The following is a 19,235-nucleotide window of genomic DNA, read 5'->3' as shown; positions in this document are numbered from 1 at the left end:
GTTTTTCTCCTGGCTGCTGATAGTCATCTCCAAGTTGATAAGACTCTTCCTGTTGGTATGCATACTTCCACCTTTTCATGTTCTCTGTATGTACAAATATCTCCTGTCTGTGTGTTCCATTCTGTGCATCCGAAGAAGTGAGCTGTAGCTCACGAAAGCTCATGCTGAAATAAATTTGTTAGTCTCTAAGGTGCCACAAGTACTCCTGTTCTTTTTGCGGATACAGACTAACACGGCTGCTACTCTGAAACCTCTAATTTAACTGACATTTGCATATCTTTGAGTTACAAAAAAAAAACAAAAACTTCAAGCAAACAGCTTGAATTATGCCTAGTACTGGTCTGTATATTGCCACCAACCACACACACACACAATCTTCTTTTAACTTCTATGATCTAGAACTCCTGAACCTGCATTACAAGGAAAAGGAGCTGGTAAAGGAAAGTTCACACGAAGTAAGAAAACCTGAGCAGAACAGAGCTGAAGCAGCTAAAGAGAAATATATGGAGGAAAAACTGATCTTCAGCAGTTAAGTAGTCGTAGTAATTTGTGAATTTGTTGTGGATAGTTTAATTGCATGTAGAAGGAGGACACCAGATTGGAGAGACTCAAGCAGTGAGCTAAGGGAGAGGCAAAGTCTCAATAGCAGGAATATACGGTACACTCAAGGATTTTGGTGACAAATAGAAGAAGGGAGATAAGTTAGTTAAAGGGGCAGATGGGTGGGAGGGGATCTACCAGCCTTCTCTGTCTTCTGCAGTATAATAAGTTAAGATCCTTACCTGATAGTGTTGAGCTGCTGATGGTACTTGCTGGAGTGGTGACCTCAGGCTCATCTTGAGCAGCCTCCTCATTTAAAGCAGCCTTTTCTTGCGCCTCCCGGGATCCTCCTGAGCAGGTGGTTTCATCTTGATCCCCCTCAGATGATATGGCCAATTTTGGAAGCAAACCTGAACTGTGCCGCAGCCTGGTACTTTCAGTATCAGAGGAGTTGGATGTAGATAGCTGTTGCCTGAATTTAAAACAGCATTTACACAAATCGTCTTTAATGATATTTTTTAAGTGAAGGCCAATCATAGTGGCTACAAAGCAACCACTAATGGTTGTTAACCTGAACTTGAACTCTCTTTGACAATTGTTTCTACTTACAGTTCAGAATATTCTGAACTCCAGCTTAAAGATTCCACAGATGGCAACGTCATATTTTTTGTTTTGTCTCCTGTATCTTCCTTTTCTTCACCTTGATTCCGAGTTATTCGATCTATGCTACTAAAAACCTATTAGAGAAAAAAATTGTATCATTAACACACATTTGATACAAAGAGATTTTCAGGAAAAAAACATCTAATGCAGAGCTCTGGATGCAGTAAATGCTTATGCAGTGTCCTAGAGTTTAAAAGGATTGAGATGGTTTAGGTTTAAATTCTAGGAGTTTGTGTTCTTGAAATGCTTTTCAATTTTATTTTCTTGGTTCCTCAGCCACAGGGTCATGAATAACATCTTTTAGTTATGAATCCATCAGCCTTCTCTCACCACTTCACTGTGTGAACTCCAAGTTTGCAAACAAAATCCATAAATGCTCTTGGGCTTTTAGGTCATAGGATCAATGCACACTCTTAGATGACTTCTTAACTATAAAGTAAATCAAAAAGAACACCATCCAAACTAGTGATGCAATGGCCACCAATCTGGGCTAGGAAGCAGAAAAATGAATTGGAGTTGACTGCGAAGATGAGAATAAATTACTTGGCTAAAAGGTTCAGAAAAAATAAATTCTGGTCATAAAAAGTTAGTTGTTAAGCTGACAAACTGCATACAGAGACTGTTAGCTGTGCGTTCTACAGCCTCTAAGCCACAGCTAGAGATTTAAGTTTTAAGATATCAAGCTACTCTCGTAGGTTCACTCTTTACAAAAGGATAAAAAAAACACCTCTAAAGAGGAGATTAAGAACTCTGAATCATTCCTCCCTCTTTGAATCAGGTTCATGCTGCTAAGTCAGGACAGAGTTCACATACCAGGAGAGCAAGAGCTGCAATGAGACTACTGGCCCCCACTCCTTCCGTCTAGCATAGTCTCTGTAGTATAGGGGAGTGGTATTATGGTGTGTATATTTATGAAAGTATAAACCAGGATGAATGGATTAGAAACGTAAACTTTCCTTTCCTTCATTGGCTTTGGATTTTAATTAAATATATTTGAGAAAAAAACACCAGTATCTGAAGAAGGTGTCCAGTAAATGTCTATTAATGAAAGCTTTTGAAACTTAATGCTGACTACCATTTAGGATAAAAAGCCCATTATATAATGACATTCGATTCTCTAACCATTTATCGCCTGCTGTTTTTTCTTGCAAAAAATCTCCGAAGTCTGTCTGCTTTCCAGCTGCTAACTTTTGTCCACATCCTAATTATCTGTCATTTGACTACTCCAATCTCCTCTTTGAATTCCCAAGTTTGCCTCCCGGTCGGGCCATCCAAAACGTGCCACAAAAAACTATATAACTCACAAAACAAAAATTGTGGAACATGATGTGCTAACCAGTCTCAATCAATCATTAGATACCACTTATTACATTCTCTAGAATTTAATGTTTTCACAGATGTCATATTAAATTTTGATTTGAACCCTATTGGTTTCATCCCTATTAAATTCCACAGGATTATTCAATAGGGGAACAACATACCACAGGCCTGCACAACTCGTAAAGTGGCGAGGGCCACATTACTCCAAAGAAAACAGCTAAGGGCCAAAACCTCCCGGCCCCGCGGAAACATCCCGCCTCAGGGCCGCCCAGCCCTGCAGAAACAAATCCTCCTTCCCCAGCACCGCCCCACCAAAACAGCTGTGGGCCAAAAAGGAAGGTTGGGGGTGGGGAGGTGATACTTGATTTTAAATCAACCAGGGCTCCCGGCTGAAGAGGTGGCTTTGGGTTTTTTGCTGCCCCAAGCAAAAAAAATTTGGCTGCCCCTCATCCCAGCCTTGGGCTCCCCCCTGTATCCCCCCGCAGTCCCGTTTCCTCCCCAACAGTTGCCTCCCCACCCGTGCGCCCCGCCCTGGGTCTCAACCCCAACAGTGCCCCCCCATACACTCCTGCCGCCACCAACCCTGGGTCACTGGTAATGCTCCCAGGGCGGTCTTCAGCAGAATTTTGGGATGTGCACAGAACAAGACAGGATTGGTTCCAGTATGGTTAACAGAGCTGCAGTAAAGTGGAGCAATTTTCAGCTTGTGTGATTGAAAGATATCTGGATGTATATATAAGACTGTCCTCCATAATGAGGAAAAGTTGAGGTGCCTTTATTATTCTTTTGTTTGCACTCTTTCTTTCTAGGGCATTTGCCAGTGCAATATCATTGTCTTCCTTTTAAACAAACAAAAAGGCAATGGCTGTTGAAAATAGCAATTCCAGTCCTAACAACCACTGGGAAGCATTTCTTGCTCAATTTTATCCTACTTTTTCTACAGCAAGTTACAGAGGATCAGTATATTTGATTTGAGAGAAATGAAGTAAGAGCTGCCCAAACTGAGCTTGAGCAGTTCTGACTTTTGAGGTGTTCAAATCTGGAAGGCAGGTGCTGGGTGTGTGTGTGGTGGGGGGGCTGTGGGCTCCACAGGGGAGCACGGCAGCATGTATGCAGCAGCGTGCCTGGAGCTGCATGGAGCCAGACACGCTGGTCTGAGTTGCACGGTAAGGGGGTTGGAGAAGCGGTAGGGGTGTTCCGGGGGGGCAGTCAGGGGACAGGCAGTGGTTGGATAGGCATGGGAGTCCCAGGGGTTTATGAGGGGACAGGTAGGGGGTGGGGCCCTGGGGAGAAGTTGGGGAGAGTCTCAGGAGGGCGCAGTTGGGGACAAGGAGAAGGGAGGCTTAGATAGGGGCTGGGGTCCCAAGGGGCAGTTAGGGGCAGAGGTCTCGGGAGGGGGCAATCAGGGGCCACGGCCAGGATTCAAAGGGCTCTGGACTGCCGGCAGCCACGGGGGGCCCTGAGCCCTTTAGATCCCAGTCATGGCCGGGATTCAAAGGGCTCTGGGCTGTCCGCAGCCGCGGGGAGACCTGAGCCCTTTAAATCCCAGTCATGGCCAGGATTCAAAGGGTTCTGGGCTGTCCGCAGAAAGCTGTGTGCGGGATCCCCTGCGGGCCACACAGTGAGGCTCCTTGGGCCACACGTTGTGCAGGCCTGACATACCACATACACACACTGCTGACCCTTTTCAAACCCCACAAAAGTCACTGAGTGCGTATGTAAACAAACATATACAAATACTTTACTTACTTTTGAAAATCTATGTGAACACGAGGAAAACTGCCTTATTTCCAGATTAAAGTCTTCATCATTTGTGTCATCCTCTTCTTCAGTTTCCATATGGTGGTATTTCTCAGAACGAGCTACAAACAAGGGGAAAAAATGATTTAAATTTATCATGAAGCATCAGACTCCCAGGCTTAATGTTAATTAAAAGGGTAACTATTTTTAAAAATAAGTTTTCCTGAAATGTCAGACTGGCAGTCAGATGCTGCAGCTTCCATTGGTTCTAACAAACAGGATTTAAAATTCATGCTGAGGAAAAGTAAAAATCAAAGACAATTTTTACATAAATTCCCAAAAAATTCAAACATATTTTTGTACAATACATACTGTCAAAATAACTTGTATCATCCTCAGATTCCAGCTGTGGAATGAATTCTGCTTTCTGTCTCAGCAGACTATTCCAGTCAAAGCTACGAAAGAACTGGTGTTGCTTTACTTCATATGCGCCACCTGGGGGAGCCAGAGAAAAACATGTGGGTGATTTCTAAACAAAAATACTTCAGTTAATTCAGAACTAAATCTTTGGTAAAATAAAATGCTAATTAGCATGGAGAGATATAACTACCATTTCACACTGGTATATTGAAGTCTAGCCAACTGGCTGCATAATTATGGATAAATATATTTCTTCAGCATCTTTTTGTTCAGTGAGATATTTGTGCTATTGTGTAGGCATTGCTATTGTGCGGTGAGCATTTCCATCAAACACTTGTTTTTTAGGCGTTAAATTATTATAGATCAAATACATATGAGGCTGGAACCTGAGACTCAGTGTTGTTAACCAAGATATAAATCTCTTCAATACAAAAGTGTATTTAGCAGCACTTTGGAACAAGTAGAGGATTTTTTTGATTTTAGGATCCATTTATTTTAACAAGGTTCATCATTAAGAATTCTGTATGATATTTATGGGATGGCAATATGCAGTTTCATAGGAATATTGCTATAATTTAACTTTCTATGGATCACTCTGCACTTCTTATAAAGTGCTTAAAATATTTAAATAAATTAATCTATTTCTGATCAAAAACAGCCATAAAACCCCCACAGATTATTCGGAGTTTGTGCCTTTTCTCATGGTAACCTACTGATCACCATAACATAAACATGATTTTGAAAACGACCAGTAAATGGAAAAAAGTGACAGAAAGCTCTTACACAGCATACTTTACAAGAAAGGGTAACTATCAAAGGTGCTGCAACCAGTTAGAGCATCAAAAGAATCAATCACTTTAGCAATTTTGAAACAAACACATCAAATTAAAAAACACAGTCTGAAACACAATTGGAAAATAACCAGGAATTTATGAGCAACTTTTGTTTTTTCAGTTCATCATTTATTTAAATTTGTTATAGTCTGTAAACTTTTTTGGTTTATGATTTTGTTGAAAATTTGAGCAGTATCATGTGGAAATAGTGAAACCTTAGGGAATAATGAAAGTATCATTTACAGGCTCACCAGCATTAATGCATGCAAAGCTGTTAAAACCAAGCAAAATCCTGACACATTTGTTGGATTCGCAGCATTATGCTGTATATTATACAACACATATCCTGATATTGCTGTACTGTAATATTATGGCAAAAATGTAATATTCTTGCAACCTAGAATACCTTCCTAAGAAAATAACAGACACTATTCTGTTTAAAGTAATTGAAAAGAGGGGTACTAATACTGGGAAATGTTATATCTGTAGAATTTGGACAACACAGATTACTTTACTATGTTGCTTACCTTTGTCTCATCTAAAATCATCTATCATACCAAGAAAGTTTACAAAAGCTAACAAATCTAGCATACAGTACGTACCTACACATGCTTCTAGGCTCAAGGATGGCCTTCAACAGGCATTTTAACCAAATTATGACTTGTTCTTACTGACAGAAAAAAAAATTGAGAGAAGCAGTTTTTAAAAAGTTTTTCTTGAACTTGTCTTTTTTCGAATATACTGGGGCTTCAAAAGATTCCCCTCCTTCCAGTGTTTTTGGCATGAAATAGGGCTCTCTAAACAGGATTTAGCAAGCTGACTGTGGAAAAAAAGGGTCTGCAGGAAGTATACAGTGAATGCTTGGTTGAGTTGTTGCTAGTTAAGTAAGGGCATCTGTCTATTTTTAAAGAGAGAGTGGTCATTTGGATTCTTGATCTGGTTTCTAAAGACGGAGGTTAGCCCATAACACTGTTTTAAGGAAAGTTTAAAAAATGTATTAATTTTATTTATTTTAGAAACAAAACAGGTCTAATGGCAAGAAACTAGACCAGATAGTCCAAACAGGAAAACGCAAGAGTATAATCTTTTTTTTTTTTTTAATTGCAATGGCAAGAATACAACGATTTAACTCCAACACTGATCTTGAAGCTATGTGATTATTTTGTGCCACATTTTAGTATTAATACAATGTTCCTCTTAGATTTGTTATTTTTCCTCCTTTTATGTAAATGTTTCAGAAAATCTATTCCTTTCCTTACAATCTGACCAAGCCACTCCAGGCTCCTGAGTAAATATGCAATTATATATTTTCATGGAGCATTATTCAGTCAGCTAAATATGTATTATATACACAAGGCTGCCATTTGAAATGTGTGGCAGAGCAGTATTTTCCAGTGCCCCTATGGGACTCATCACATTGCAGCCGCTGTTTCTGTGAGCTGCTTTTGACACTTAAAAAGCTTTGCTTTAGTTTTTTTAATACCCCTCTGAGCTTCAAAGTGGCTGCAGGATTCCCCTTCTCAGATTCTCAACTCTTAAGAGACCAAGAACAGTTGAAGAAATAAACTAGTAAATAAATTGAGCAGTTGTTACATTCGGAGGCACTGACCATTACCGCATGAGAGACTGTGTGCGTGCGCGCGCGTGGGTGTTGAGGGAGGGGACAGACTCTTCTGGTTCTCAGTCTCTCACTCATAGAACAGCAGCTTAGGTACACACACTACATGTATTATGAAGGATCAGGCCATAAAGTGACGGGGTCTACAATTAATATATTAAAAAAAACCTTCCACCAAGTGCTGAACTAGTTCTGGCTCTTCAGACATTTGCTTACAGCAATGCCCTATGTATGGGGGTGGTACAAAGCTGTGCTGCCTCAGGAGAAGCCATGGGAAGGAACTGTGATCATCACTTTGCGCTGTGTGATATGGAGGAGAGAAGAGAGTAATTTAATATAGCTCTCTCCTGGATGTTGCATACCGTACGCTAACAAGTGCATTAGAGGTGGGCAAGGGTGGGGGGGAGAGTTGGAACCAAAGTTCTGCCCACTCCCTGCCCACCTATTTGAGGCCATTGGCATGCGGCCTCTCTTCCTGCTCCCACTTCACCTCTCTCCACACCACCACCCAAGGTCTGGGGAACTGTAATGTGGCCACAAAGGCAATGAGGATGGGTCACCCCACCTGGCTGTGTTAGGGCCGGTCAGAATATTGTTCTTACTATTCAACTGAAAATGACAGTCCATATTTTAAAATTATCTCTGTAAAAATGCACATCACTGAACATTTTAAAACTCTGGACAATGGACCCAACCACTGCAATTATTTTATGACTCCTGCACCTCCCCTAAACTTACAATTCCCAAAATAAGTCTATCTGTAGGTGAGCTAACAAACACACACAGATTTTAATATTGACTGCTGCATTATGGGCCTATGCAGGTCTATCTGCAGTTGACTTCAGATATCAGCCTCTTTCTCTAGATTGGCTTGGCAGCGGCAATGATAGAGATAGAACACACACAGCACAGTAGGCAGCAGCTTATCTTCATAGATTCTAAGACAAGATGGGATCATTGTGATGATCTAGTCTGACCTCCTGTACAGCCATAAAACTTCCCCAAAATAATTCCTAGAGCAGATCTTTTAGAAAAATATCCCATCTTGATTTTAAAATGGTCAGTGATGGAGAATTCACCACTGCTCTCCATTTATTTCCTTACCTTCTCATGCTTTTCATTTTATTATTTTTCGTACTAAGGTAGTAGCACTGAATAAGAGTAATAAGACAGTTCATGATGCAATCTCAGGCAGTCATTTTTGGGTAATTAGTTCAAGTAGCAATCATATGCTCTGAAGCCAGTGGGGGCTCATTGGCCAGCTCATGGTATTTGTGGCACACAAAGTAGTTCTTGTAAGTTGATTCACCGCTCTCTATTTCTGCAGCTAAGTTATTTAACAGTCTGCATTTTCACAAGGTTAACAATTCCATGAACTAGATAGATTGTCTTCAAGAGAAGTTTAACTTTTATTTATTGAAACAAGATAAGAGGAGATGAGAACAACTGTATAAGAACTGCATAAGATGACAACTGCACTCATATATGTCCCTCTGCAGTATTACTGCTCTGAATCAGCAAAAAGAGAAACCAAACCAACAAAACACACTCTTGCGCTAATGAGTTGGCATCATGTTGTACACATGCACACATGTTTACTGGGCAAAACAAAAAAGCAAACAAAAGCCTCGACATGTTCAACATAGATGCTATTTCTAGCACATGAGCAAAATTTAAAATCCTGTCCCCTAACCTGTTCCCAATCTCTCCATAGGGTTTTGTCTGAGAAGTAGAGTAATCAGATCCTGGGAATCTGGAGGTGGGGCTTCATCCTTTTCAGGCCAGTTGATCTCATCTAGTGCGAAAGAAAGATGTTCGTGAATTTATTTTAGTCCCGTTCCAGTACCATAAAAGATGCTGGGTATCCGCTGGTCAGCTTAGTCAAAATAAAACAGACCTTTCCTACATAGCATATTAGTCAAGTTGTTTTTTGTTACATGTTAATTGCTTTCAAACATAACACAATCTGCACCTATTCTTCAAAGCTAGATATTGAATCATCATTCATATTATTTGCAACAAAGTGTGATTTAAACAGCTCTTAATAAAAAGAGGCAGAAGTGATTTTTGTGTTTACAAAATATTTGTGCTCAGCACTGCTATGTTGTTCTTCCCTTGAAAGACTGTTATGGTTTAAATTCCAGTTCTGTTCCTTGACAACTGCTGATAAGATGGACACGTCTGGTCTAATCTTGTAATCATTGCTCACATCTGTAATCCTCACTCATGCTAATCATTTCACTGAAGTCATTACTCACATGAGTAAAGGCTATATGATCAGCCCTTATGGTTTGGAGCACAGGTGCCAGCTTCTAATTTTCCCTGGGGGTGTTCGACCCCTGATCAGCCTCAGGCTCCGCCTCAAACTCCACCTCTTCCCTCAAATCCCACCCCACCTCTTTCTACCCCTTCCCCCGAGCACTCCCCATCCCCGCTCCTCTCCCTCCCAATGCCTCCTGCACACTGCAGAACAGCCAGGGGGAGGGAAGGGGAGTTGATCAGCGGGGACTGCCGATGGGCAGGGGTGGGAGGGGAGGAAGGGAAGCTTGGCTGCTGGTGGGTGCTAATTTTTTTCCATGGGTGCTCCAGCCACAGAGTCGGTGCCTACGGTTTTTTACCAAGCCACGTGGTAGTTTTTTCCTATGTCTCTTCTACTTAAGAGGAAAAAAAGCCATCAACATACTTCAGTTAACCCTGACTATCACTAAGGTCTTCTCTACTTCATGACAAGATGGACTTAATTTCTGTGGCAAGGCTCCTGGATTCTGCAGCACCCTGATCATGGTAGACTGGAGATTCTGCCCAACCTTCCTTTAAATTAAAACATGGGAATCTGCAATGACTTCAATATGAAAATGAACACCAAACCCATAAGGAGGAAGGATGGTCCAGTGGTTAGCGCATTAGCCTAGGATATGGGAGACTTGGGTTCAAGGGGCCTGCTCTGCCATAGGCTTCCTGTGTGACCTTAGGAAAGTCACTTAGCTTCTCTGTAAAATGAGAAAACAGTACTTCCCCATCTTACAGGGGCACTGTGAGGATTAATATGTTAAAGACTCTGAGGTGCTCAGATACAATGGCAATGAGGGCCCATTTTTGTATTAAATTCAATTTATATTTGTGCTGATTTTCCATAGATTTTCAACGTCAGATTTATTTTAATCTACATATAGATTCATTGTACAAGCTGTCAGAGAGAAGCTAGAGATGTTGGTAGCTGGATAGGGGACAACTGGGACTTTAGTACCTGGGGAGACATGGATGGCAGTTTGGGATTTTGCATTAAACACAATAAAAAAGTGGATTTTTCTAGTAAAATGACCAACAGTTAAATAATTAACAAAGATGACATTTAAATTACCATGTTTACAGGTATACAAGATATAGAGGATGGGGTGGGGGGAGTCATATCTGTTCTTTCTTAAGGGATTTTCCCACAACCATTCAGACTAGAAGCCTTTTTTTTTTAAATGAATGCTTAGCTAGAGATTTTGCTTCTACTGTAATTGGCATTAACTGACTGTCAATTTTCTGGAGCTAACCAGAACTTTGATAACCTGACATGCCGAAACATTTGTTTCAGGACACAGCCAAGGGTAAACCACAAATGACCATGGAGCGTCTAGCTCATCAGTTACAAGGATTTTAACTAACTCAAATTAATTACTAAGGGCCATGCTCAGGAGGGGGCTCTATCTAGCAGGAGTAGTGGACAGTGCTCTTTGTGGGAGGTCTTGGCAGCCAGGACCAGGCTGTCTGTCTCACTTCCCATTCCTGCAGTTACACTCTGATGGGGATGCTGGCAGGGATTCTGTGAGCGAGGAGCAGAAGGCTGCACCCCGAAAATACTGACCCCCCTGCTGAACAGAGCCCCTACTCTGTAGTACCAGAGCACAGAACCCCATTCATGTCCCCTGCCGGACAGAGCCGGGGCCATGCTGAATGGCTGGGGTCAAGAGAGAGCTCTGCCTGGCAAACAGCCAGTGAGGTGCAGCCTTCAGCTCCCTTTCTGAGCTTGGCCCTTCAGAGTGACCCCATTCACTTGCTGCATGGGAGGCAGCTGAGACTGCCCAACTGTGCAGAGAGCACGCGGCTTCCTCAGCTTACATATGATGAGTACCTCTTGTCTCTCCTGTGGGTACCTGCCATCCCTCTCCCCGTGGGTACAGGCGGCATGCACAGGACATGAATCTCTGAAGTGGAGAGCTTGACAAAAAAAAAGTTTAGGAAGCTCTGCTCTAAGGATAATGTGTACACAGCAGCTGAAAGGTTGGATTCCCAGTGCAGGTAGAAATACATGCGCTAACTTTCTGTGTGCTAAAAATTGCAGTGTGGCTGCAGCGGTGTATGCAGCAACTCAGACTAGCTGAGCGAGTACAGTCCTGCCCAACCCCCCCTGGGTATGTACTCAGGCAGCTAAGCCCAAGCCCCCAGTGTCACAGTGCTATTTTTAGGTGCTAGCCTGAAGAGGGCTAGCGTGAGCGTCTGTCTGTGTGGGCATCACACCTCTCAGCTGGTGTGTAGACATACACTTAAGGTGAAACTGTAGCACCACTGAAGTTCATGGCAGCTTTCCCATTAACTCCAGTGGTGTCAGGACTTCCATGATGGAGCCTGGAGAACAAAACTGTGGCAAGGGTTCGATTCTACAGCCAGTTCCATGGCTGTGCAATGCAGTGGACCTGGCTATTTTCACTGCAGAAAGGAGTATGATGGCAATAAGATTTAGCAATACATATGATTTGGCAATAAGAATGACTTCAATAAAATAATTACAATTAAACAGAAAGGAAAAATCTGACACAGGTAAAAAAAAAAGTCAAAATCTGAATCTAAAACAAATAAAATGAAAAAAAGGGGCTGAGGTTACAAATGCTTCCATGAATCATCCATATAAGGTCATTGGGAGTAGTCAAACACAAAGTTAAGCACAAGCTTATGTATCAACTGGACCAGGGCCTCAGATTTAAAATGTGGCAATTTAATTTATAAAAAGAAAGAATATAACATGGACTATAAAGTTTCAAAATACATTTTTTAAATTGTTATAAATAATAAAATATCTCTCCGTCCCCCACAATCTAAGAGAGCAGCCTAAAGATATGTGCGTGTGTGTGAATGCAATAAAAACCACGGGTTATTTTCATGTTTGTCTGCCTGCAGCTTCTACTGCAGTTTAAATTTGATTTGGATAAAATAAAACATGAATATGCATTTCAGCCGTAAGGCATCGAGAACAAAGCCAGCATTTGCTGCTTGTGTTAATTAAACAGTTGATTCCCCTTGCCACTCAGGCCTTGGTGTATCACATCAGAAAACAGCATGGTTATAAATACATAAACAGCTAGGATATTGTATAAAGAGGTCATATACTGCCGGCAATTCACAAATCCACTTCATTAAAGATTACAAACATGCCTGGCTTGCAAAGTCAGAGATGGAGAACAGTGATATGATAACAGAACACCTCCTTACATACTAAATGGTATTTTTTTCTCTTTTTTTTTGCTAGTGGACCTTTTATGTATACTGTAAAATGGACTGGAAGACTTTCAATAACAGAGATGTCATTCTGATGAACTTTTGGCATAAAACAGAGGCAATCTACATCTATGCATTTGGGAAATTTATGGAAACGGCAGGTAGGATAGTGAGAGATCCTGTTTAATTATCATTTAGTTTTGCCACAAGCTGCATGACAATACTTAGGGTCAGTTTGCAGGTTAAGATCTAAAAGGTTATTGAATTTTAAATGAAAGAAGAACAGCTGTTACAGAAATAACATTATACTATAACAACCACCAATGAAATCATTAACAATCTGTGAATTGAATTCGCTTCCCTCTCTTTTTCATTATTTATTATTTGTGAGACATTTGTTTTAGGGTTTTATTACATTTTTGTTAATTTCTTCATTGTGCCATTAGGCATTTTTCCACTTCTGCAAATGCAGTCCTCATTAACCTTTTCTTCTCTGATACAATGCCTGGAAAGACTGACAGTCAAATTATCTGACTGTCCAACCATTAATAGTTATTTTCTTTTTAAACAGTGTCCTTAGAAACACAACCTATCCTGTTATTGCATTCCTGGACTCATTACTGATGTATATAATACAAGGTCAGTTTTTCGTTCAAATTTCACCCGTCATTTTGATGGCTGGTATTATGGTACCATGAGTGATTTCATTTTTTTTTTTAATTTTTGGCACAACTAGTTGAAAAATGCTAGCTTTTTAGTAAATTCTTAAATATCTTTTTGATTAAGTGATTGGTTTCAACAGGTTAAGAAATTCAGTTTTTCATGGTCATATTTACCACTGATTACTTGTCCAAATAGCTCTTCTGGTGTATCTCCAAAGAATGGCACACACCCAACAAGAAATTCATAAAGGATAATTCCCATGGCCCACCAGTCCACTGGCTTGCCATAACCCTGTCTCAATATCACTTCTGGTGCTATATATTCAGGTGTGCCACAGACCTAAAAATGAGAAAAAGAAAATGTTTAAACAAGTGAAAGTTTAATAACCCTAGTTACTGTGCTTAAATTTCCCCAATAATTCTCATGATGTAGCAGGATATTACAAAAAACATGGAGAATTTTAATTTTTATTTTTGGCATGTTTTACACTGTTCAGCTCGCAGTACAGTTAATATTTTAAAAAGAATGACCTACATTAATTGGTTGTATTGTATGCGAAAAATATATTTTACAAAAAATACAGTTTTAAAAGATTGGTTTTTTATACACAAGAGTCAATTAAAACATTTGTTTTATTTAATCTAAATATATCTTTATTTTTACGTGAAAGTTGTGATGGTTTTACCTTAACTTTACAGTGAACAGATTGTGGGCAAATGGTAATGAGGCATGCTTAAAGGGAAATGGGCCATAGCTAGGATTTTAGCACCCTTGATTGTACAATGCATCATGAGTTCTGCAAATACTCTGCTGAGACTCCTGAATTCCTTATAAAAACAGTTTTCCATTTGTCTCTCTCACGATCTCACTTGCACACAATTAGATCGTTCATCTTACTAATAGACCATAATGCAGGAGGGGAAAAAAGCATGGAACAATCTGCAGTGCACCAGTAAAGGTAACTCTGATGCATACATCTGAAATACCAATGCAGAAATAATAATGGCTTATATAATATTATGGCATATCCCACTGGTAAATATGGCTTTATTTAATCTCTTAGTGTAAAAATGAAAAAAAGGCATCTCTTACCTGCTTGTCAAGGAACTCTCTAGCATCCTTCTCAATGTGACCCTCATAAAGATTTGTAGTCATGCTCATTAGCCCCACTTTAGAAAGCCCAAAATCTGTAAGCTTAATATGTCCCATGGATGTTACTAATAAACTGCAAATCAGAATGACACTCAATTACTATAACATAAACCAAAATTGTACTAGTTTGTTTCTTATACTCTCAGAAAAATGCTTTAATGCATTGCATAACTGTTTAAAAAACAATTTAGGAAGCTACTGGGCTAGACACAGCAGCATCCTGGAAGGTACCAAATGCATGATGCACATGTTGTTGTTACTGGATTTAAACAAACCATAATTTATATCTGCTTGAACACCTAATAATTAAAGGATCTTAATAGGATCCACATAAAGGCCACAAAAAAATGGTACAGTGTAGTTAGCACAAGAAGAAATGGCAAGCATTCTGGAAGACATACAAATAGATTGTAACTTAAAAGGAAAAACAACAAGGAGTTTGATGGCACCTTAAAAGACTGACAAATTTATTTAGTCTTTAAGGTGCCACCGGACTCCTCACTGTTTCTGTGGATACAGACTAACATGGCTACCCCTGATACTTGGAAAAAGAGGCATTAGTTTTTTCTATCCCTAATTAACTGTGCCATTCATTTAAATAGGGGAGAAGATGGGGAAAGAGGAAAAATTGACAGATATTAAGTTGGCAGACAACAGATACACAGTACCAGGTGGGTATTTTGACTCAGACTCATTTGGGATTCAAATGTGTTTTGACACAAGTGACAAAGAAAATTAGTGGAAGATATGTCAGGTTCCATCTTTATTTCAGAAAACTGCTATAATGCAGTTTACACTTATAGAAGACATGAAGTATTATAACCCCAAATACTGCAGAAATGTGACAGAGGGGCAAGATTACCCATTTAACACTGACCTTATAAGAATTTGTATGTACAATTTTTGTTTTTCATATTCAGCATTAAATAGGGTACAAAGTATATGTAGAGAGAGCTTGCTCTTATTGGCCAGACTTTATTATCCTTTATTTCGGCCTCAAGAAAAATCTCTCTCTCATGCTAGTCATACAGCCTCTTGTTGCCTAAAGGATTATAAAAATCAACACAGCTATAATTACGGCTAAACCACCCCACTCATATTATGAATCTATTATCTGAATGTATGGGATAATATTCTAACCAGGCATTCATTTTTTGCAGAGCAAGATTACACCTTTCATACCTGACTAATTTTCAGACAAAGTTCTTTTGTAGTTATATTCTATACACTTACTTGTCTGGCTTCAAATCCCTGTGTACGATTCCATAATTATGCAGATATTCCAAGGCTAGGACAGTCTCAGCAAAATACATCCTTGCCATATCCACAGGTAAAGGACCCATATTCTTCATTAAAGTAGCACAATCTCCACCTGAAAATATAAAATAAAAAGTTCTATGTGGTTATCATATATTTTGAGGTGCACAGCCCTTTGAGGTGCACATGCAGACATTCGTGGACCTCCATATATTTACCAACTGCACAACGAGGATTCTGAATGTTCACTATCTGAATACTGTCTTTTAGGTTTATTCTGCAAAATATTTTCATACAATTTTTTTATTTTTTTTGAGAGGGAGAGGAAGTAGAAACTGGTGCTGAAGCAGCATAAAGATATCCTAGACCCTGAATGAGACTCAGGTGTTTTCAAAAAGAGTTTTTATTTTATATTTTTTTGCTAAATTTTGATTCACTACCTTAAATACCATCATTAAGACTTAGGATTGGCCTACACTACTACGTCCGCATAACTATGTCACTCAAAGGTATGGAAAATCTACACCACCGAGCAATGCAGATATACTAACCTAACCCCCAGCATAGACAGTGCTAGGTCAACAGGAGAGATTCTCCTGGGAACATAGCTTCTGCCTCTCAGTAAGGTGAAGTATCTACACTGACAGGAGAAACTCTCCTGTTGGCATAGGTAGCATCTTCACTAAGCGCTTCAGTGGCGCAGCTGCACTGTAAGTGTAGACAAGCTCTAAGTCTATCTACCTACCTAAGATATTTACATGGCCCCATCAACATAGAATCTGCATGCCTCTTACTCTTCAATGTATTTATTCACAATACCTCAGTAAGGTAGAGAAGTATTGTTATACCCATTTTACAGATCGGGAATTGACACCCAGAAAGACCAACCAAGATCACATAGGATCTCTCTCTCTTTCACGACCCAGGCTAACAATCTAACCTAAGGACCGTCTTTACTCTCAATGTCATGGTCCCCTTGAAGGTCTCTCTTTGATGTTTTAAGCTTATTCTTGTAAATTGTTTTCAGACACTATCATTTTCACAGTGGTGAAAATTTCAAAAGCAGAAGAAAACTTCTTAACTTTATTTTCACATGAATTTCCAGTGTTGCAGGACACTTATGATTATAAATAATAACAAAAATCATTCAAAGAGCATGACTTTTCTTTAGAGCTGCAAGACAAGCATTTTACAGGCAATCACCAAAAGATAATGACTGGGAATGAAGCCATCTCATTGGTGGATTTAGATCCTAGGTGTACATAGCTACTTGTACAGAGAACACACAGGACAGGTTTTGTAATGTAAATACTGTGTGGGCTGATTTACCTTTTTGGATGCTAAAATACACTTTTCTTCCCACATACCTTCCACATACTCCATGACCATACATAAATGGCGTCTAGTTTCAAAGGAGCAGTACATGCTGACGACGAATGGATTTTCTGCAAATGTCAGGATATCACGCTCAACAAAGGCCTGCTGAATCTGGTTTCGGAGGATGAGATTCTGTTTGTTAATTTTCTTCATGGCAAATCTCTGTCTGGTTTCTTTATGTCGCACAAAATAAACAGCACTGAAACAGCCCAAACAACAGGAGAAAAAGGGAATCAGTGACTAGATGTATTTATATTTATATATAGTACCAAACAAAGACATTAGTAACTAGTCTTTCAAATCTGAGCTCCCAAATACTGTTTTGTTTCATGATCAAGATGCAGCCTCAATTGACATATCAACTGCACACAATTAAAAAACCTAAATAAAGCCTACAAATGCTCTCAGCTAAAATGGATTCTGGGCATTTCCACCTGCAAAGGATTTAGAGAGAAAAAACAGCTACGACAAATAGTATAAATCATTCTGACAAGTGCCTATTCCGCAAGTGTGTGTCATAATTATGATTCAACCTCTGTTTCAGGGAATTTTCAAACAAGTCATGGCCTTCTCATGAGGTTTCATATGTGAAATGCCTGGAAGGGCAAACGCTGCTCAGTGGGATGGCTCTCTCTTTGCCAGTTGTGAAATGCCTCATCTGTTACCGTCACCCTGTCCCTGACATCTGCATTTACCATTACCAAGGGCAGATCAGCAATGGCTGATTCCATCAAAATGGATCACTGTGTTAGCTTCCCTGTTAATGTGGGATTAAGTCTTGGCCTAGATGTGTAGAAATTCCATTGGGGCAACACTGACTGGGCTTCCTGTCATCTCGACTGGGATTTGCGAGGAAGAGTGAAAACAAAGTAGCATCTGAGCAGCCCTGGCTGCTTCCAGGATTTGGTGAAAGAGATCACACAGTCCATGACCCCTGCATTGAAGCATGGACACAGGATGTAAATTATTCCACTTCCTAAAAATCCCGTAATTTGCCTGACATTGCATTACCTCTACTTTGTAATATTTATTGCTCAGGGTATTTTTAGTATGTAATTATCATAGCAGTTAGGGTCTGGGAAAGGAAAGGATGAGACAGAGAAAAAGGCAGAAGTCGATTATGTAGTTTCTAATTCAATTTGTGCCCCCTCAGAGGCCCACTTATATCTCAATTATTTAAATAAAAAAGGCAGCTCAGCATTTACTTTTTGTCTCACTATTTTTAAATACTCTGGCCCCACGCTAGAGAAATTTATAAACCCTTCTGAACAGCCAAAGTTGTTTCTCATTTCTTTTGTGCTGGGATATTCCTGGTGAGTGTTTTCTCTGATTGAAAAGGTTGTCATTAATCCTTTCCATTGTCTCTGAAAGTACAGTCCCCACTCAAGGGTAGGGCAGCTGAAAGACATTACATCATAATGATTAGGTGGAAAACACCTTGGGTGGTGAGTCAAGCCCTGCCCTTTGTGCCTTTTGCAAAGACCTGCTCCTGTTTCATGCCCCTCCCAAGTGGAATAAAAAACAGAGTTAGTTACACAACTCCACAGATCAGTTCTCCTCCCTGTTGGCTTCTTTCTTTTCTTCTTCCATCTCTTCCCACCCCTCCCTGATATTTATTTTCCTCTCTGTCCCCACCCTCCCTTTCACTTAGTTTCTAACCCCCTTCTTTTCCCATTTGCTCTCTTTCTGTCCTCCCTCTTCCTTCTCTTTGTCCCCATTTCCTGTCAAGCTCAGCCTCTGTCCACCAATTTTGTCCCTTTGTCCTCCGCTCTTTTTCCTACTTCAACCCTCTCATTCTTGTTAACTTCCTGACATCTCATGTGTGGGAAAGTGACCCTTTCACCTGCCTGAAACCTTGATCTTCCAAGAAATTCACTTAGGGTACGTCTACACTACGGGATTATTCTGATTTTACATAAACCGGTTTTGTAAAACAGATTGTATAAAGTCGAGTGCACGCGGCCACACTAAGCACATTAATTTGTTGATTTCCGGACTGTTGCACTGTGGGTAGCTACTCTCATAGATATCCCGCAGTCTCCTCCGCCCCTTGGAATTGCTGGGTGAGATCCCAGCGCCTGTAGGGCAAAAAGTCCATGGTGTTCTGGGTAAATGTCGTACATCATCCTTCCTTCCAGGAAAAGCAATGGCAGACAATCATCTTCGTGCCC

At 40.2% G+C, this 19,235-nt stretch overlaps 1 protein-coding gene across 5 annotated transcripts in view; it reads right to left on the bottom strand.

Moving 5' to 3' along the window:
- Positions 1 to 19,235, bottom strand: part of MAST4 (microtubule associated serine/threonine kinase family member 4) — a 474,263-nt gene that overhangs the window by 16,350 nt on the left and 438,678 nt on the right. For all 5 annotated transcript variants that reach the window (XM_075066982.1, XM_075066983.1, XM_032805207.2 and 2 more), the window contains 9 exons: positions 17,055 to 17,263; positions 15,664 to 15,802; positions 14,371 to 14,503; positions 13,452 to 13,617; positions 8,828 to 8,929; positions 4,636 to 4,758; positions 4,273 to 4,385; positions 1,150 to 1,277; positions 783 to 1,012 (listed from right to left, as the gene is read on the bottom strand). In XM_075066982.1, the coding sequence (XP_074923083.1) occupies positions 783 to 1,012; positions 1,150 to 1,277; positions 4,273 to 4,385; positions 4,636 to 4,758; positions 8,828 to 8,929; positions 13,452 to 13,617; positions 14,371 to 14,503; positions 15,664 to 15,802; positions 17,055 to 17,263 (1,343 nt within the window). The remainder of the gene's footprint in view (positions 1 to 782; positions 1,013 to 1,149; positions 1,278 to 4,272; positions 4,386 to 4,635; positions 4,759 to 8,827; positions 8,930 to 13,451; positions 13,618 to 14,370; positions 14,504 to 15,663; positions 15,803 to 17,054; positions 17,264 to 19,235) is intronic.

Source organism: Chelonoidis abingdonii, chromosome 6, assembly GCF_003597395.2.
Source record: "Chelonoidis abingdonii isolate Lonesome George chromosome 6, CheloAbing_2.0, whole genome shotgun sequence".
Taxonomy (NCBI): domain Eukaryota; kingdom Metazoa; phylum Chordata; order Testudines; family Testudinidae; genus Chelonoidis; species Chelonoidis abingdonii.
The sequence above is the reverse complement of the archived record's forward strand: the minus strand, read 5'-3'. Positions and strand labels throughout refer to the sequence as shown.